General features: G+C 35.7%; 4 protein-coding genes and 1 pseudogene across 7 annotated transcripts; 1 reads left to right on the top strand and 4 right to left on the bottom strand.

Annotated features, from left to right (window-relative positions):
- Window positions 1-629: 629 nt before the first annotated feature.
- Window positions 630-1,255, bottom strand: LOC147949459 (uncharacterized protein At4g04775-like). Its single transcript, XM_087463473.1, has 3 exons — window positions 1,231-1,255; window positions 987-1,129; window positions 630-917 (listed from the first exon to the last, which is right to left on the bottom strand). Exons 1-3 carry the CDS (start codon window positions 1,253-1,255, stop codon window positions 630-632), a joined length of 456 nt encoding a protein of 151 aa, XP_087319599.1.
- Window positions 1,256-1,521: 266 nt separating this feature from the next.
- Window positions 1,522-3,392, top strand: LOC104703421 (putative pentatricopeptide repeat-containing protein At3g05240 pseudogene; annotated as a pseudogene). Of its 2 annotated transcripts, XR_015564496.1 has the most exons (2): window positions 1,613-1,928; window positions 2,284-3,392. The product of XR_015564496.1 is annotated as a putative pentatricopeptide repeat-containing protein At3g05240 pseudogene, transcript variant X2 (transcript). The 2 variants fall into 2 exon arrangements; XR_015564488.1 differs by having other exon boundaries at window positions 1,522-3,392.
- Window positions 3,345-5,108, bottom strand: LOC104709972 (signal peptidase complex subunit 3A). Its single transcript, XM_010426527.3, has 6 exons — window positions 4,705-5,108; window positions 4,446-4,493; window positions 4,082-4,144; window positions 3,937-3,990; window positions 3,744-3,830; window positions 3,345-3,654 (listed from the first exon to the last, which is right to left on the bottom strand). The coding sequence occupies exons 1-6, from the start codon at window positions 4,828-4,830 to the stop codon at window positions 3,529-3,531; spliced, it is 504 nt and encodes a 167-aa protein (XP_010424829.1). The 5' UTR covers window positions 4,831-5,108; the 3' UTR covers window positions 3,345-3,528.
- Window positions 5,109-5,776: 668 nt separating this feature from the next.
- LOC104709880 (heavy metal-associated isoprenylated plant protein 34) lies at window positions 5,777-8,875 on the bottom strand. Its single transcript, XM_010426450.3, has 3 exons — window positions 8,323-8,875; window positions 8,134-8,209; window positions 5,777-7,593 (listed from the first exon to the last, which is right to left on the bottom strand). The coding sequence occupies exons 1-3, from the start codon at window positions 8,350-8,352 to the stop codon at window positions 5,954-5,956; spliced, it is 1,746 nt and encodes a 581-aa protein (XP_010424752.1). The 5' UTR covers window positions 8,353-8,875; the 3' UTR covers window positions 5,777-5,953.
- A 7,279-nt stretch (window positions 8,876-16,154) lies between these two features.
- Window positions 16,155-18,588, bottom strand: LOC104709795 (DNA excision repair protein ERCC-1). 2 transcript variants are annotated; one of them, XM_010426375.3, is made up of 9 exons: window positions 18,162-18,588; window positions 17,837-17,939; window positions 17,649-17,752; window positions 17,442-17,541; window positions 17,256-17,332; window positions 17,065-17,164; window positions 16,911-16,982; window positions 16,745-16,813; window positions 16,155-16,663 (listed from the first exon to the last, which is right to left on the bottom strand). In XM_010426375.3, exons 1-9 carry the CDS (start codon window positions 18,440-18,442, stop codon window positions 16,370-16,372), a joined length of 1,200 nt encoding a protein of 399 aa, XP_010424677.2. In that variant the 5' UTR covers window positions 18,443-18,588; the 3' UTR covers window positions 16,155-16,369. The 2 variants fall into 2 exon arrangements, with proteins under 2 accessions (XP_010424677.2, XP_019100047.1); XM_019244502.2 differs by having other exon boundaries at window positions 16,750-16,813; window positions 18,162-18,496.
- Between the last annotated feature and the right edge of the window lie 509 nt (window positions 18,589-19,097).

The raw sequence follows: 19,097 nt of genomic DNA, 5'->3' as shown, positions 1-19,097 counted from the left end.
CACCACGAGAAGTTACAAAAGGTCCCAAAAAGACAGAAAAAAGAAAGAAGGGCAAGAATGAGTCTCCAAAGAAGAAGTCAAAAGGAAAAGAAGAACAAGAACAACCGGAGAAGAGAATCAAAGTTTCAAAAGCTGGACGAGATAGTCGTTGTGGCCGGTGTAGTACCGTCGGTCATAATACTAGAAGTTGTCCGGGTCTGGGAGTTGTTGGTAGAAGGTGGAAGAAGAAGAAAACTGGTGAAGAACCAAGCCAAGGACAAAGCCAAGAACCAAGCCAAGGACAAAGCCAAGAACCAAGCCAAAGACAAAGCCAAGGACTTAGTCAAGGACCAACCCAAGGACCAAGCCATGGAATGGAATGAATGAACTGAATAGAAGGAAGGGACGAATGGAAGTTAGTTTTTTGTTTTTGTTCGATGAGATTGAAAGTTTTTGTGGTAATCTCATGGTAGTTTATGGTTGTAGTTCGGTGAATTTCAAGTTTTTGTTGTACTCAAAACATGGCTTCTATTTTTCATCTAATCAAAACTTATTGAAGTTTTATGTTAATCTTAACATAGTTAACAACAAAAACACTTAACAACTCCATGATTACATGCTTAATCACAACAAAAACACTTAACAACACATTACACAAATATTACATAGTAGACAAAAGCCACAACTAAACCACCACAAACAATCATGTTCTTGAAGCTTCTTAGCTCTTGAATCTCTTTCTCACAAGAACTCACCACACCTTTAAGCTCTACAATATTTTTTTCACATCTTTCTGCGATTTTTTTGATAGCTTCTACCTCATCTAATCTCTTTGCTAAGCTTTCCACTTCTCTTTCTATTTTGTCAACTACACTTTCAACCTCTTCCATCTCCTCAACCATGCTTATGTCGGTCCACTTAAACAAATGATTCGGATTCTAATACAAAAATACACATTATGAGAAGGTTATGAGAACAATTTTCATATGACCAACTATATTGATTACCTCGTCAGATCCATTAGGACAACAATGAAAGAGTCTTCCAGGATTTTTCATTGTGTTTGAAGTTCTCATTACAGAGAATCGACCACATCTACATTTTCGTGGGATTCCTCTTCCAATGACATTGACTCTGTCGCTGCTCACTCCTTCACCAAATAACGGATTCACCAATTCACAATCAAATAATATTTCTATCAAAATACACAAAGACAAGGAAACTAAACACATTATGTTCTCAATTACTCACTTGAAGAAGCTGATGATGAAGACATCTTAATCGATTTCGCCCAAAAACCCTAAATGTTCTAAAAATCCCCAAATCAATTGAACAAACTTTCTCTCGACTCGTGAAAGAAGTAAAAAGGAAGAAGACAATGGAAACAACGTCGTTTTGGACAAAAGAAGCTCTTTCTTTCATATCTCAATACGACGTCGTTTATTACGTGGCATCCATGTAAGCAGCTGTTAACGGTCAGATAACACCGTCACGGCTTGTGCATGTTCTTACACCATTTGTCGAGTTGGTGTAGCCAATTTGAATTTTACAAAACTTTGTGAGTGTTATAGCTGGTGTATGGATTCAACATACCCCTTAGCTGGGTTATGAAAATACCTATTTTCCACTCCGTGACTGAGTTTGAAATATGAAGAAGCACTACAAACCAATTCTCTCCCAATTGGAGAATTGCAGATCCATGTTTGAACTGAATCAACTCCATGGCTTAATGATCAAATCCTCAGTTATCAGAAACGTCATTCCTCTAAGCCGACTCATAGACTTCTGCACTACTTCTCCCGAGACTATGGATCTCAGCTACGCGAGATCAGTTTTCGAAATTATCGATTTCCCAAGCGTGTATATATGGAATTCGATGATCAGAGGCTTCTCGAACAGTCCGAACCAAGATAAAGCATTGGTCTTTTACGAAGATATGCTTCGAAAAGGTTATTCTCCGGATTATTTCACTTTCCCTTATGTGCTTAAGGCTTGTTCTGGGTTAAGGGATGTTCAATTCGGGAGTTGTGTTCATGGGTTTGTTGTGAAAACCGGGTTTGAATTGAATATGTATGTTTCTACTTGCTTGCTTCATATGTATATGTGTTGTGGAGAAGTGAATTGTGGTTTGAGGGTTTTTGAGGATATCCCAAAGTGGAACCTTGTTGCTTGGGGAAGTTTGATTTCTGGGTTTGTGAATAATGATAGATTTAGCGACGCGATTCAAGCGTTTAGGGAGATGCAGAGTATTGGTTTGAAGCCAAATGAGACAATAATGGTGGATCTTTTGGTTGCTTGTGGCAGATGTAAGGACATTGCGGCTGGGAAATGGTTTCATGGGTTACTTAAAGAATTAGGCTTTGATCCATATTGTCAGTCAAAAGTCGATTTTAATGTGATATTGGCTACAAGCCTCATTGATATGTATGCAAAATGTGGAGATCTGAGAACCGCAAGGTACCTGTTCGATGGAATGCCTGAGAGGAACTTGGTTTCTTGGAACTCCATTATCACAGGGTATAGTCAGAACGGTGATGCAGAGGAGGCGATGCATATGTTTTTGGATATGCGTTCTGCAGGTTTTGCTCCAGATAAAGTAACGTTTTTGAGTATGATCAGAGCTTCCAAGATTGAAGGGTGTTCACAGTTGGGACAACCGGTTCATGCGTATATATTGAAAACTGGATTTATGAAGGATGCTGCGATAGTTTGTGCAATTGTGAATATGTATGCTAAAACAGGGGATGCTGAGAGCGCAAAGCAAGCGTTTGAAGATTTGGAGAAGAAAGATACAATAGCTTGGACCATTGTGATCATCGGGTTAGCCAGTAATGGGCACGGGAATGAAGCATTGGGTATGTTCCAGCGAATGCAAGATGAAAGTAATGCTACACCTGATGGAATCACATATATTGGGGTTCTATATGCTTGCAGCCACATAGGTCTGGTCGAAGAAGGACGAAGATACTTTGCGGAAATGAGAGATCTTTACGGCATAGAACCAACTGCTGAACACTATGGATGTATGGTTGATATCTTGAGCCGTGCTGGTTGTTTTGAAGAAGCAGAGAGATTGGTAAAGACTATGCCGATACAACCCAATGCTAATATATGGGGTGCATTGTTAAATGGTTGTGAGATACATGAAAATATGGATCTCGCAGATCGGATAAAATTCATGGTTGCCGAATCAGAAGAACTCGGTAGCGGAATCTATGTTCTTCTATCTAATATATATGCCAAAGCTGGCCGATGGACTGATGTTAGACTAGTTAGAGAATCCATGAAAAACAAAAGGATAGCTAAACTTTTAGGTCATAGTTCTGTTGAAGCAATGTTGTGATTCTGCTTGCCTTAATACTAAATTTTGTTTTAATGATAAATGAAAACTACTTGAGATCACTTGAAAGAAATATCTGTGTTTACTGCTAAGAACATTAGTGCTTTTAAATTAGTTTTTCCCCCAAATAAGAAAAGTCTGAAACTTTTCAGAAAAAACTGAAATTCAAAAAGTCTTGGACAATGTTTGATGTACTCATTCAATCTTCATCATCTGTATGCATCTGGTAAACTGTAACCGGGCATGACTATTTTGTCAGCAAACATCTTGCCGGTCTTGGGCATCACATGCCAGTGTAGTGTCAAGTTGAATTCTTTTCCACGAAGATTCTGTCCCTGAAAGATCCCAAACGATGATCAGTTTCCGTAATCTAAACAAGTGTAAAAACGCAGAAGACTTGGTGGGACTTGTTGAGTTAGTGTACCTGATCGATGAAACGGTACTTGTTTGAGACTTGAATTCGGAATTTGGCATCTTCCTTGGCAGGGATTATGGCATCCCATAGAGAAACCTGCAAACGAATGTGCATCCATTAGTGATTCACTGAAAGAGGTACAACAATCTTTAAGTCAATAAAATCCCTCAGAAGAAGGCTTTTTGCATTTGAGCTGTAATACCTGATTCAGAAAATTCTTCGGGGTTTCATACTCTGCTGCTACGAAAACAAAAACCTGCAAACATTTTTCGGTTTAATAAAAGATCATCCAGCAGGAGCAGCCCCAATTTGCAATGGATTCAGATAAGTGTTTTCAGAAGTTAAACCTGTTTGGTGTTCCAAGTAAATAGTGACTGCAAGTCTGCTGATATGTCCAATGTCAAGCTGACCTGCATGACAATGTAAGAAATGGTCAGCAATTGGAGTAATCGATAGAGGGAAATCGACAAACTAGGTAAAGAAGAGGAAGCTACAGATGTATGTGTAAATTCAAGGGTATTCAGTAACCACAAATCAACAATCTGAGAAAGAGTCTTGTAAACTACTATCACCAGTGTCTTAAGTTAATCAAAATTCTAAAGCTTTGAGATGAATTACTATACTTAGGGAAGTAACCAAGCAACTTTAGCAATTCATAAGAAAGAAAAGAAATAAACATTAGGGGTAGAGGTCAAAACCATGAAACTTTACCTCATCGTTTCCATGAGATTGCTTCTTAAACCGATTAATATTAAGTATCTGCATACCACAACAAAACCAAAAACACACCCAAATTAAAAAAAAAAAAAAAAAAAAAAAAACACAGGCTTTCCCATGATTCCACATTCCATATAAACAACTTAAAAGACAGATCAATTCACCAAACCCCAAAATAATCATACGCAGATCCGCGGCATAGGAAGCAGCTATGGATACATGTAAAGCAAACGCAAAAACGTTTTCGCATTACCTGGATCTCAGCAGAGGGGTTTTGGTTACTGAATTTGTCAGAGAAAGACGCGATTGCGCAGATGAAGGCAAGCGCCGTGATTGCGAACGTGAGCAGAGCATTAGCTCTGTATCCAAAAGTATGCATCTTTAAGCTCCTTTCCCCTACTACGATTAATCAAATCCTTATGATTTTTACACCGGGATCTCTTATCTCTCGATCCCGTCTCCGTTACAAAATTTTGTCTCTGTGCGCGTCGGAAGAAATAAGTAGAAGACGAAGGGGAAACGAGCGTTTTTTTACTTCTCTGTTTAGTGATCGTTTTCTGTAATGTGATTGGTCAAGACACGTATATGATCCCCGATGGGATTCCATTTAAACCGGTATTCTATACCCGGTTTAATTATAAATCGACATTGGTATGTATTACGTTTTTTATTTGGCACAATATTATATTCCCGATACCATTTGTGGTCACATCGATATGGTTGACTGATTAAACCGGAATTAGTTTAGTACTACTATGCATGCTATATCTTTCAGGCCCAATAGAATAAGAGTACCAAAATATTATTAATTGTTCCTCTAAAAAGCCCATCAGCAAAGCAGTGATAAAAGTCAGAAACACAATATTGTCTGCATTGTATCTGGCCAAAATATGAATTCAACGTTTTGACAAGGACACAACGTTGTCCAGTGAAATCATTGGGACTTGGGAGTGATTATTTCTCGAATCATTCATACACTAATTTGACCTTTTGAAAAATTACTTGGTAGTACTAGGACACAATGGCTGATTCTCAAAGATCTTATCAACACTTTTTTGGATTATTATTTTTTTTGCTAAAACATCACAATCTACACACATAAGTCTCAGTGCTGGTACTTTATGGGTCAAATTTAATATGGTCTATGATCAACAGTAGTGGCACACTATACAGATTTATCATATCATAAATGATAATGCTGTATACCTAACTACATATAGAGACGGCTCCTAAATCCTTTTCACACACAGAAAAAGAAGACAAAAGATATAAACACCAAATCTTACTTTGTATGTATCCAATAACCAAGCCTACAATAACCGTTCTTTTGCCGAAATCGAGATATTATAAACATCATTCCACTAACAAAATTAAAGCACATTTTGTTTCCAATCCTCAAAAGAAGAAAAAAAAAAAGATAAGGACAACCAAAAAAATAGTAAAACATAAAGACTAAGAAGACAAACATTCATGTCCATATTCTAATTTAACATTACATAAGATCACATAACACTACAACCACCAGGATTCTCATCGCTGAACATATGAGTATAAGAATCCGAGTGAGGAGGCGGCATTGGAGGCGGGTGAGCATAGTTCACCGCAGGGTAAGGCCGAGCATACATCATTGGATGGTACATGTCACCACCGTGACCACCACCATATCCTCCATGAGCTGCCGCAGCTTGTTGTTGTTGCTGTTGTTGCTGCTGTTGGTTCATCATCATTTGCATGTACTGTTGCTGGTTCATTTGATGATTCGCCTGAGGTGGTGCCTGATAATATCCTCCGCCTCCGCTCATCGGTAAGCCTTGAACCGCCGGGTAACCTCCGCCTTGTCCCATTGGTCCCATCGGACCACTTGGACCCATCATACCCATAGGACCACCTGGACCCATCATACCCATCGGACCACCTGGAACCATCGGACCAACTTGACCCATTGGGCCACCAATCCCTTTGGCACTGTGGTTATGATTGCCCTTGTTACCTCCACCACCTCCTCCTTTGCTGTGTTTCATGAGCTCATCAATGTCATGGCCCCCATGGCCACCTCCTTTGGACCCGCCTCCTCCTCCTTTTTTAGGCCCACTATCATAATGTTGAACTCCTCCTGCTCCAGATGATTTGACCTTGTTACCCCCACCCCCATCTTTCTTCCCTGCTCCCTTCTTCTCATCTCCTTTACCACTTTTACCCTTTTTGAAAAACCCTAGAAGGCCACCACCACCGCTTTTGGCATCTGTTTTTCCGGTTTTGCCCCCACTTCCTTTATTCTCTTTCCCTACTTTCTTACCCTTCTCTCCTCCTCCGCCTTTACCTCCCCTTTTACTATCTTTTCCATTTTTACCCTCGCCCATTCCCATCATTTGCACCGGAATCTCAAACCCGCCGCCGCCGCCGCCGCCTTTCTTTCCTCCTCCTCCGCCGCCTTTGAACCCATTCATCATCATCATTATCTCATTAGGCCCCTTAGGTCCACCACCACCACCGCCATGATGACCATTCATCTGAGGCATCTTGTTTGGCATCATCATCTTGTTAGGAGGCATGTGATTACCTCCTCCACCTCCATGACCATGACCCATCTCGTCATGGTCATCTTCATCATCATCGAACTCATCGTCTTCATAATCATCTTCACTGAAATCCTCATCATCATAGTCATCGTCACTAAACTCATCATCATCTTCTTCAGCAAACTTAACTGACTTCTTCTGATCCTTAGCTGCCATAGGCGGCATCTTCATCTGACCACCACCATTATTACCACCGCCATGAGCAGCTGCAGCCTTCATCATCATCATTTGTTGAATCTGTTGAGGAGTCAATTGCATTGGTTGACCATGTCCATGAATCTGACCTCCTCCTCCGCCACCGCCACCGCCGCCACCAGCTTTACCCTTGACTTGGTTACTCTCTTTTCCACCTTTAGGCTTACCGTTTCCATTCATGTTGAGATTTGCAAATTGCCCATTCATATTAGGAAACCCTTTTCCTCCTCCGCCCCCGCCTCCACCACCGCCTAAGATCTCGGCATGTTTGCCTGACTTGCTGAGTTTCTTAACCAGAAGAGCTGGGTCAACGTTCCCTGTGACAGTCACTCTCCCCTGTTCTACATCTGCTTTTACAGAGTAGACGCCTGAAATCAAGGAACACCATAACAAGATAGCAATACCATGTCAGAGAGGGCTTTCTCAAGAAAGTAACACAATTTGAATGAATTTGTAGGAATGGGAAGCTCATGTGGAAATTTTCAAAACTTTGGACTCTATAGTTAAAATTAGGAAGTTTTATGTCAGATTATTCTAAACAAAATTCAAAAAATTCTTGCTCTAGTTTTGAGAAATTGACATAAAAAGAGGACAGACAGAGGCAAATCTCAAAACTTTGAACTCTATTGTTTTGGAAAACTAGCAGTAAAACCTCTTTGATGTGAGAGATGAAAGTATCACAAAACAGGATAAAACCTACAGACAACACAGTTCATAAATTTCAGAGCTTTCATATATCTGAGCTGATAATTAAATATAAAAAAAACACTAAATATTTATAGATCCATGGATTCTGAGGAGAACCCACTTTCATAAATTATAAATATCAGACCTTTGTGTTAATGTTTATAAAAATCAGCTTAACCAAAATTAACAATTTGAAATGACAATATAGAGGAAGAAGAGACCTTCAATTTTCTGCAGCTGTTTCTTCACTTTATGCTTACATCCTTCACAGTGTACGTTCACTTTCAGAACACAAGTCTGCAAGAACCAAATCCGAGCAAACAATTAGCTCTATAATAATATATATACACACACACAGAGAAGCTTGAAGAAAGAGAGAGATAGGAAGAAGAGAAGGAGATAACGTATACCTGAAGTTTCATAACATCTTGTTTATTCATAACTTCTTCTTAGATTTGTATTTTTATTTTTTACACAGACGCAACTCTGTTTTTAGAGACAGAGAGAGAGAGAGAAAAAGTGTTTCAAACTCAAAACTCTTTTGTTCTTCTTTTTGAGTTTCTGAAGAGAAGAGGAGAAATGGTGAGAGAATATATGAGATAGGGAGGTGTTTTGTGTAATAAAGGCGGTTGAGAGAGAGAAGCTGAAAAAACACACTCAAAACTTGTGTTTTGTTTTATCTCTGTTTCAGGGTTTCTTTATTTCTTATGTCTCTGTAAAACCTAAGAGAGAGAGAGAGAGGGCGGTGGCACAGGTAGCAAGAAAATCTTCCAACTTTGATTTTGCAAAATATCTTTTTTAAATTGACACTTTTTATTATATTAATACTTAATAATTCTGTTTTTTTTTGGACAAAAATTAATACTTAATAATTCAATTTTAAAAAATTTGTGCTTTTTTGTTTTGTTTATTAAATTATTAGTATATTTTTTATTTGGTTACAGAGTTGAGGGAAAGAAGAAGCTTTAAAGGCAGCTTCTTTCACTTTGGGGCAGAACTGAAGAGTACAGTACAGCCTCAGCTTCGTCATTTTGTACTTAGCTGTCTGTATTCATCTTCCACAATACGTTTTGATTATTAACAAATAACACCCCATTCGAATATTTTTTTTAAGGTTCCTTAACTACAATTCGTAGCTGTCTTTTTGTTTTTGGGTTTTTCCCTAATTATATTGTCTGTTTATTCGTAATTTCGTGTCATCTAATGTGTGGTTTAGATGTAAATATCACCTTTGTGTTTAATGTATACATGCTACAATAATTTATGTTTTGTCATGTTGTTATCATGTAGTTGGTTTTATCTATCTACTGTTATATTAAATCGAACTATCAATTTTGCTATTCGCATTTTGTCAATTACTATTTTTCTGCTCTGTTTTTTTTCTTTCTCAAAATGTTAATAATAACCCATACATTAATAGACAGACGTGTTAAGTAATTAATCCAGATATTTTAATTAGCGTAAACAATATTTAGACCTTGAATTTATCTCTAATAAGTAATGGTCATAGCATATACTTGCAAACTTAGATCACTCTTCAATAATTGATGTATGATACAGAATATTAACATGAAAATTTCAGGATCGTAATTATGATTTGTTAATCAATGATTTAAATGATCGTTGACGAGAGGGGTTTAGGATCCAATGGCAAGCAACAAAGCGTCTTTGTCACCAAAACGGACTTGTTTAACAACATCGCTTACGCAAAGTCGTAAACTGTGCAAGTAGTGTTGATTTAAAACATTAATCAAAGACTCCTATAATGCTAAATTATGCGATCTAGATCTTACTTACACATTCACACATACCACATAGTCAAAATGTCAAATGTTTCTTTCTTCTCATCAACTGTTAGATTGTCAACATAATGTGGTTAGCTCAACTGGTTTAAAATTGATATAATTCGATTAAAAATTACTAGTAGTATCAAAATCTTTTGACAACCCGATTCGAAGACTGAACAATAACAACCATAAAGGTATTTGAATGGAACTAGAGAACTCGAACATATAAATACCAAATTGAGGTTTTTTCGTTTATATCTCTCATAAACTGAGAACATTCAAACTTAAACCAAAAACTAAATTTGACAAATCAAATCATACAATAGTAAGGAAATAAAAAAATAAAATATATATTAATAAAATGTGACAATAATGTCGATGGGGTATAAAATGGGTCATAAGACAGGGTAGGTTGCTTCCACTCTTTGCTGTGGATAGAGTTCTCTTGGGCCAGCTTTCAACCACCAGTTAGTTCCGGAAATATATAATAATTAAATGAACTACTTAATTTTAATTGTATAGTTGAAATATTTTGTGAGTTTGATTTGTTTAATATAAAAAATCGACTTAATTGCTAATGCATGTGACGCATGTGCACCACTTCACTGAGATGATATAGTAAGCGATATTTTTCTTCATACCATATAACCATATAGTATTGCGCTTGTTATTTTTTAATTCCCATCGTGCAGCTTTAATATTTTCGTAGAACTTTGACGGAGTTGAAGTTGAATTAATTAAAGTAATCCCAACACTAGGCGAGTAAGCGTAGATACAAAATACACGTGTAGGTTCATGACGCTGTTGGTAACTGGTACGATAATTTCAAAAGGGGAATATTCTGCAAAAATAGCAAAACCGATGCAAGTAAAGAATACTATTCATATTTTAAAACATAACTAACGTTTAGGTGTGTAGTCACATACTTGACGACGGAGGACGGACCTATGATTATACATAAAAGCTTATATAGATTCGGATGTCATCGCAAGCGAACCGTGTACATAGTAGATAGGCATAGCAGGTCGGTCCATGCTGCAACCTTAGAAGTCAAATTAACACACGAAAGTTATATATATATATGTTTTGACCACACAGACAAAAAAAACAAAATTATATATATGTCAGAAACATACGGGATATATAAAAAAAAAGAATTGTTTAAGGGTTTTTGAGCAATCATATTCGGTATTTAAATTTAAGACCCCTTTTTTTTTCCTCTAGATAAAATTATCATCTTTCTCTGTTGTTGTTTTTCGTCTTATATCGAGAAAGAAACCCAAACTCGTGACCAAACGTTGCTGTCAGTTTAATTTATTTTGTCACCTATCACTTTGGTTATTTTCTTCAATTATTCATTTCTTATTCTCTAAATATACTGCTATTATAAAAGAGCGTTAGAATTCGATAAGCAAAACCGTGGTAAAACTCTGTTTAAGTATTATCATAGCTCTAAACTATTTCTACAGTTTTTTCTTATTATTATTTTAAAGAAGGTTTTACTTTTCCTTTGTGTTTTTTTTCCCACAAAACTTTATCATAAAATTATCATTTTTACTTGCTTTTAGTACACCACTATTATACACCTTTGACTAATCAATAAAATTGATAAATTTTTGGACTCATTATATAAGATGTGTGGTATTTTTGAAGCACATGCCAATGAGTATCCAAATCAAACTGTTGTTTTATGAACTCTGTCTTTGCTTTTTTAGACGCCATGGACCTATGCTAAATCCTCCTCATCTTACTCTATTCAAAGCCAGGTTTAGCCTCGTCAAAAAAAAAAATGCCAGGTTTAGCTTCTAATAAGTTTATCAAAGTGAGATTTGTAGTTTAAATGTCGGTTCGTATGTTATGGCTCAAATCTCAGTTTATTTGTTAATACATATAGAGTTGGACGATCATATATACTGGAACAGTAAAGAGTGAAGGTACTAAAGATAACTCAAACGCGTTTAGCGTAAGTAACGGCTACACGATATTAAAAATTAAAATATTCGTTTGAACTCATCAGTTTTACATAGAAAACAAACGGTCATAAAAAGAGACGAAACCAAAAACAAAAAACCTATCAGATACTAACATTTTGAAAATATTTATACTATGTGACAAAAGCCATAAAACAAATCCATTTATATAGTTCCATTATAAATAAATCTTTATCTGAACATTTCACGAAATTATTAAGAATTCTACACGCATCTAATAAACAAATTCAATAACATGTATCACAATTAAATGACATTTAAAAAAAAAATGTTTTTAAATTATTATAGAAATATCTACCCTTTTCTCATCTAAAAATTAACATAAAAACTTAAAAGAAGAGCTTTATATTACTGCAAAGATTCACATGTATATTTGGCAGCAATATGATCGTCTTGGCAGCAATTCGATTGTCTTGCCAGCAATTTGATTCTTGTCATCAGCTTTTATCTCCTCTTGTACGAACCATGCTTCCATATCAACTGCAGGTTTTTATTAGCAATTCTAGTAGAATAGTATAATAATATATTTATTAAGTATATATACAATTATGTAAACGATAAGAATATATGATTTCAACGGTTTTACATATTCATAGCTAGTTTAACTTTTAAAAGCATTTTGACTTAACGTAGCATTTAGTTTAATTCTGTCGTTCTACATTTTTACCAACTAGAGCTGCAACTGAGACCTAATATTTCATAAGGAGTATATTTCTGTTTGTTTTGTCAAATATCTTATAACATTTAGTTTAATTGGAGTAATTAAATTAACCGACCCTAGCCAAATGCATAGTATTTCTAAACAGAATAAATATATAGGTATAGACATAATATATGACTAAGTATATTCTCATGAAAATAGGGATTTGTATACGACCGACCAACAAAAAGAACAAACACAAGAGCTTAATGTTTCACGTGTTAGGAAGGTCAAATGACGAATGGGAAGATACCGTGTGGGAATACAGACGAAGTTTGTTAGTAGTCTAAATCTCAAATCAAATTACAAAAAGCAAACTTGTCAACACCTTTGACTTCATTTTTGAAATAAATATATCCGTCAGAACTATAAGTTTATTTCGCAATGAAACCATTGAATTGCAGTCGCAGACATGAAGCACATGTATTTTTTTTTTTGAGGATCAGACCCCATATATTAAGTTATCGGAGATGACTTTCTTCGAAAAAGAGCTAATTAGGTACCGATGAGCTTACATGGGAAAAACAGAAACCTCGTGCTCTTGCACATTTCGCAAGTTTATCGGCACGGATATTATCCTCTCGGGAAATATATCTAATACTAAAATTAGCAAATCTATCTCAAAATGAATAAAATCCTTCAATTCTGATGAAAAGGTCGGCCAATTCTCGATATTAGACGTCATCCTTAGGAGGTCTGAACAATCCGTAGCAAAAAGGATTTTATCCAAGTCCAACGCTAATAAGCACTCCATAGCCCAAATAAGGGTATCTAACTCTGCATGTAATGGGAATAAGCTTATGCGTGATCCTTTTAGCCCCATGTGCAGGATTCTATCACCGATAGACGCAATCCAGTCATGCCCACTCCTATCTTCGTCTGTATGCCAAGATCCATGTATAAAGCATACAAGAAGCACATGTATATATTTGAATATTTTCGAATCACGTTTTTATATATTTTTCTTTACCATAAAAGATATATATTGGTCACAATATCTTATTACTGGGACAACAGATAGATGAATTGACTTAAAAAAAAGATCACTCCCCAACAGATATAGAGATCTTATCTTTTTGTGTTTTCACATTTTTGATGATTTATTAAAGAAATTCAGATTTTGAAAAAAAAAAATATCTTTTTTTTCAAAATCTGAATTTCTAATAAATCATCAAAAATGTGAAAACACAAAAAGTTAAACAAAGCTTTATGATTCATATCATATCATATTATGGGGCTTAATATCGAAGGTGTTGTAACTCCACACGTTTCTAACACATACATAAAATTGGATGAATTTCACTAGCTTTTGATGTCTATATATTTATTATTACATTATTTTTACAAATATAACTTTGGATTACAAATATAACTTATGGAAAATATAATATGGTTAAATTAACAAGATAAAATGGTAATTGACATGGCATAGATTCATCTAAAGTCAATGTGTTGATATATATGTACGATTTCTATTGCAAAGAAACTCGATTCGTACGTGTTGCATCATGTGCGCTTTGGGCTTCAACACGGTGTTTAATCCGTGTGTGGTTTGCAAAAACTATTGTTGCTTAAAGTCATGCTCACTCCTCCTAGTCTCCTAGGATGAAGTCATAAACAACTGAAAGAATCTTTCAATAGGAAAATGAATGATTAAAAACTATGGTAAAAAAAAAAGAAAAGAAAGTGAGAGGGAGACTCAATAAGAGAAGATGGTAATATTGTAAGGATGGATGTCCACAGCTGGAAGCTTTGGACTGCATATCCAAAATTGGGTCACAAACTTTTGAGTACATAATAAATATAGCATGTACATGGTATCTATCAATGTCTCTTTATATATAATTATTAAAGAGAGCTTTGTATTGTTTGGAATTAGGTACAAATGCATCAACTTTTGAATCTATATGAGTGTACATATATATGTGTGTAATAGACCTATATACCCTCACTTGCAAGGACACCTACCCTTACATACCACATAAGTGACAAATCACTAAAATATCTCTTTTTCAAATGACTCATTCTTGTTGATGATAAGATGGTGATTTTAGTGGTTCTTGTTGTTTTTTTTTTGTTTTTTTTTAATCTTGATTAGGTTTTAACAAATTTTATTTTATTGAGAAAATTCACATGAACTTACCCACTATATGGGATGGTTCATACAAAATTATATAAGCGGGGAATAATTAAATATCTTGCAATTATTGTATTTCTATATAGTACATTCCAACCCAAAAGAGTTAAAGCCATAAAATTGGTTGGTAACGACTAACGAGTAACAGTGAGAATGAAAGTTAGGTGATGGAAAACGTTTATTTGTTTTGTTTTTGTTTGTAAAATAGTTATATCGCCTCAATTTAATTAATCTCAAACTATGGACGTTCTGAAACAAACTGTGTATAACACACAAATCAAAGTCTCGTGTTTCAACAAGCTTTAGCCGAACTGCGAGTCTGCGAATTTGTTTTCGTGTACCCTAACGTCGTTTTGGTCTACGGGTTATAGAATCCATAGGGGGTCGAAGGGTTTTAGAGGGTAAAAACCGTAAGAAAAGAAGAAAATTGGGGCAAAAACCGAAAAAGGGTGTAAAAGAGAGCAAATCCCAAGGATCAAGAAAAGAAAAAGAGAAGGGGGAAGTAACGCAAAATACTTTATTGGGTTTGGCTAATAAGACATGAAGCAGAATGAAACATCTGCTTTCGTCCGAAAAAGAGGGAAGTCAGATTCCGAAAACTGCACATACATTGTTTACGAATCATGTATATACTACTGTGTATATAGGTAGCAGAGTTTCCTGTTTTTTTTCTTCTTAATGTTATTATTATTTGATTTTGATCAAAAAAAAATGTTATTATTATTTGATCTCTCTTTTCCTCCCATCATAAACTTTAACTTTTGTCCCCCTCATGTTCCAACATCCTCAGTAACTTTATTTACTCTCATTAAACTCAGATACATACATCTACATACACATCAAGAGTTGTTCTGTTACAAAAGAGTCATGTAGATAATCTCGTAATCATATAATAGCAAAGGAAATTATAATTGCTCTAACTTTATTTCTTTCCACTTGTAAGTAACTCCTCTTATATAGGACACCAATTGAAAGATTTAAACCGAATGGACCGGCAATCTTTTTGGCTGATCAGAGAACATATGTACGAAAGAATTAACCTTTTACTTAATATTGATTTTACTTGTTTACCCATGTCTCTCATGAGTCATCCACCGATTGATTCACTTACTTACACTTGAAATATTGTCTGCACTTTTCTTTTACCAGTCTTTTGCAACTTTACTTACTTTTTTTTGTCTATTACAATTTAAAACCATTTACACCGAAAGCTTTTTCTTTTCAATGTATAGAAAAAGAAAAAATAAAATACTTATATTTGTTGATAATAATGCAAAGAGTGGTGCACAAAGTTCAAGTGTTTGTGTCGATGTTGGACAAGACACATTGACAAACGCGTTTGAAACATGTCAACGAACCCACAAATCTTTAAAAATAAATCTAATTGCAAAAAGCTGCTAAACGGTCGAATTGCATTTAACACGCACTCTATACAAAGCAGACCAAACTAGATAAACCTAATTTCTGTTCACAAGATATTAATCATCAAACCTAATTCTTGTTCACAAACTAATATATTAATCATCAAACCTAATTAGTAAAATTGAATCCTAAACTCGAAACCAAACTAACATAATATAGCGCGTCTTCTTTTTGATTCTCGCATATGTAGCATAGAAACCCTACATTTGTTCATAAAAGTATTGAACATGGCCCAAACCAAGAAAAAAACTAACAAATTAGTAACAATTGTCTGAAATTTAATACACAGAGGCTTCAATAATCAACAAATTTTATGACAGATATCACACAAATTAGACTCATCAAAGCTAAACTTTTAACTTATGTTACTATTTCAAGGAATATGGTCACAATGGAACTTACCCAAGGAACTAAATTGTGTTAATCCTCTGACTCTGTTCTTGTATCTTTCTCCTTCTGTTTCTCCTTCTTCTTGCTGAGTCTATCCGAGTATCGAGCAAAAACAGCTGAGAGCGCGATCTTCACAGTTTTCTCGGGCTCTTTCTTCTTGCGTTTTCTCGAGTCTTCCACAAAATCTTCGTCTTCTTCAACAGGTTCCTCTGAGTTCACATCTTTCTGAAGTGGAGCTTCCGGGATTGTAGGTTCAATAACAGTCGGGTAGCTTGGAGTTGTACGCTTGAAAGGCTCATGGAATGTATCATACAAACGCTTCACCTGAGATTTTTACAGTGACTTCAGACTTCTATCACAAGATTATTGAGATTTTCGGATAATAATAGACAAAGGAAAATGTACCTTACGTTCGCCAATTCCGGGACAACGAGCTAAATCTTCCATGGATGCATCAATTATATGAGCAAGAGACTGCATAAAACAAGTTTTTAAGGTTTCTAATATTAGTCTGAATCATTAAAATCACAAAAGTCACTATATCTCGGGAAAAAGTTTGTTTTAGCTCAACCCCAAATGTAGAACCAAGTGTAACTACATCGCTCTTGTTCACATGTCGGATGCTTGTAAGAGAATGGTTTAGCTGCAAACAACAAATATACTCCATGAAAATTTACAAAGATGACAAATAAATCAAATAGAGCAGCCTAAAAGAGTGTCCATACCCGTGAAAGATAATCTGTATCCATTTGGCCTTGGATGAGATCTGCGGGTTTGTTTTCATAGACTTTTATCGTTTCCAAATAACGGGCACATTCTGTCATGCTGCAAGAGATTTCACGAGAAGCAGAGAGATTGAAAATGTGTTTTCATATTAGCTGCTAATAACTTGATTGATAGATATATAGATAGACACCTCCAGGCGCACAATAAAGTGCAATCATGAAGTAGAGCAGTTTTTGTGACTTCAAGCAATGGTTTAACGGTATCTTCCTGTGCATAAGTGATTCATGAGACATTAATGAAAACATCAGATGCAATGCTACATGATCGCAGCAATTTCACTTCAGATATATCATCAAAATATGGTTTTAAGACTTACCACGTCGACATGGCAAAGAACAACACGGAGCTTGAAATTCTTCTGTAGTTCCCTTATGCGGAAATAGAGATAATCTGGATGTAGCAGGTGATACCGCAAGCTGCAGTGAATTCAGATATTTCTAGTGTGAGTGTGTGACGTTAGAATGTGATTAAAATTTTTTGAATCTTACACAATGATAGAGAATAAAAGTATCAGAGTTTTCACCTTAAATACAGAGCGCAAGAGGTTTGACCAAGCACGTAGTCCGGAATGATATCTGAGAAAACCCATTTCACATTCCTGATATGTTTAAGAAGCGGGTTCCCTTTCTGCAAAAGATATACAACTCCGATGGGTTCCAATAGGAGAAGATGGAAAACTGAAAATCATTGGAGGTTTAAGTCTCTCCTCACCTGTCTATTACTAACGAGAATTGCGTTACGAGTTTGAGTTGTGTTTGATGGTAAAGAGCCATTAGTAGAAGAAGATGAGGCTCCATCACTTTGAAACGTTTGGCTACAAACAAAAGCAACACATGGAAGCTTTCAGTATTGCAAGAAACAATGCTATCATCACAATAAGCCATACAAAGGTTTATAAACAGTAAAGGTTTCGAATTTTCAATCTCAAACTCCAGAGAAGTTGATCAAACTAATCTAAAATTTGGAAAGCCTTTAAATCAACAGATATATCTAATTCCAAAAGCAATTCACACACACATATATAGATATAAAACACCTTGAACTGGGCACCTGAGAAGCGCCCGGCGGATGTGAAGAAGAGGCGGCGGCTGAGGAAGGCGGAGGAGGAGAGTAAACGTCGGACGATTTGACGAAAGCGAATGCTTGAGAGAAACTCTGGGAAGGTTTGAAAAAAGAAGGAGGCGTGGACTTCGTCTGCGAGCTTTCCAAAACTTCCCGGTACGATGGCACACCAATTAAGATCTGGGTTTTGTGTTTATTAGCAATCTGTTGATGAACGCTTCTGGATTTCTCACCCTCGTCGTCTTCATTCGCCATTGATTGATCGAATCTCCCAAAAGCTCTCTTCTTTTCCCGGACTCGGTTTTCTCGTTATCAACTTCCTCCTCCACATTGGAGGAACGAAGGCTTCATTGGGCCTAAACTTTACAAGCCCAAAGCCCAGTAATTGGTAGTTGTACCATGTTCATTAATTCATTATAAGGTGTAATTTTTTTTTATACTGGTAATATAATAACGTGTTTTAAATTAAAGAGGACAAATACTATACTATACTAAGGTTAATGGAGCCAAATACGATGGATCTGTTTCGCATTGATTTCACATGTGAAACACAGTATTATAGATTTAACTATAGTATTAATTAAATCCTTCTGGATGGAAATTGACTAATGGATCATTCAAAATTTCAAACCCGATGAGATCCGTGACCTGACTGGAAACATAGTTGGCGGTCAATAATTTTTCATATAAAACCAAATTTTGCATGAAATTATCTATAATAGTGTATTATTTCATCTAGAAAGGACTAAATTTTTTTTTTTCTCAAAACGTTCCACGAATATGGATCTATTTCTATAAAGCGTAGTGGGGTGTTTTATATTCAAACGACAAGTAATCTCGTGTGATAAAATATGAAGTAAACTCTGGTTAAAAAGAACCAAACACATGATGAACTGATTTGTCTTCTGTA

Source organism: Camelina sativa, chromosome 1 (genome assembly GCF_030686135.1).
Source record: "Camelina sativa cultivar CO46 ecotype springtype chromosome 1, ASM3068613v1".
Classification (NCBI taxonomy): Eukaryota; Viridiplantae; Streptophyta; class Magnoliopsida; order Brassicales; family Brassicaceae; genus Camelina; species Camelina sativa.
Note: the sequence above shows the minus strand (reverse complement) of the source record. Positions and strands in the feature narration are given on the sequence as shown.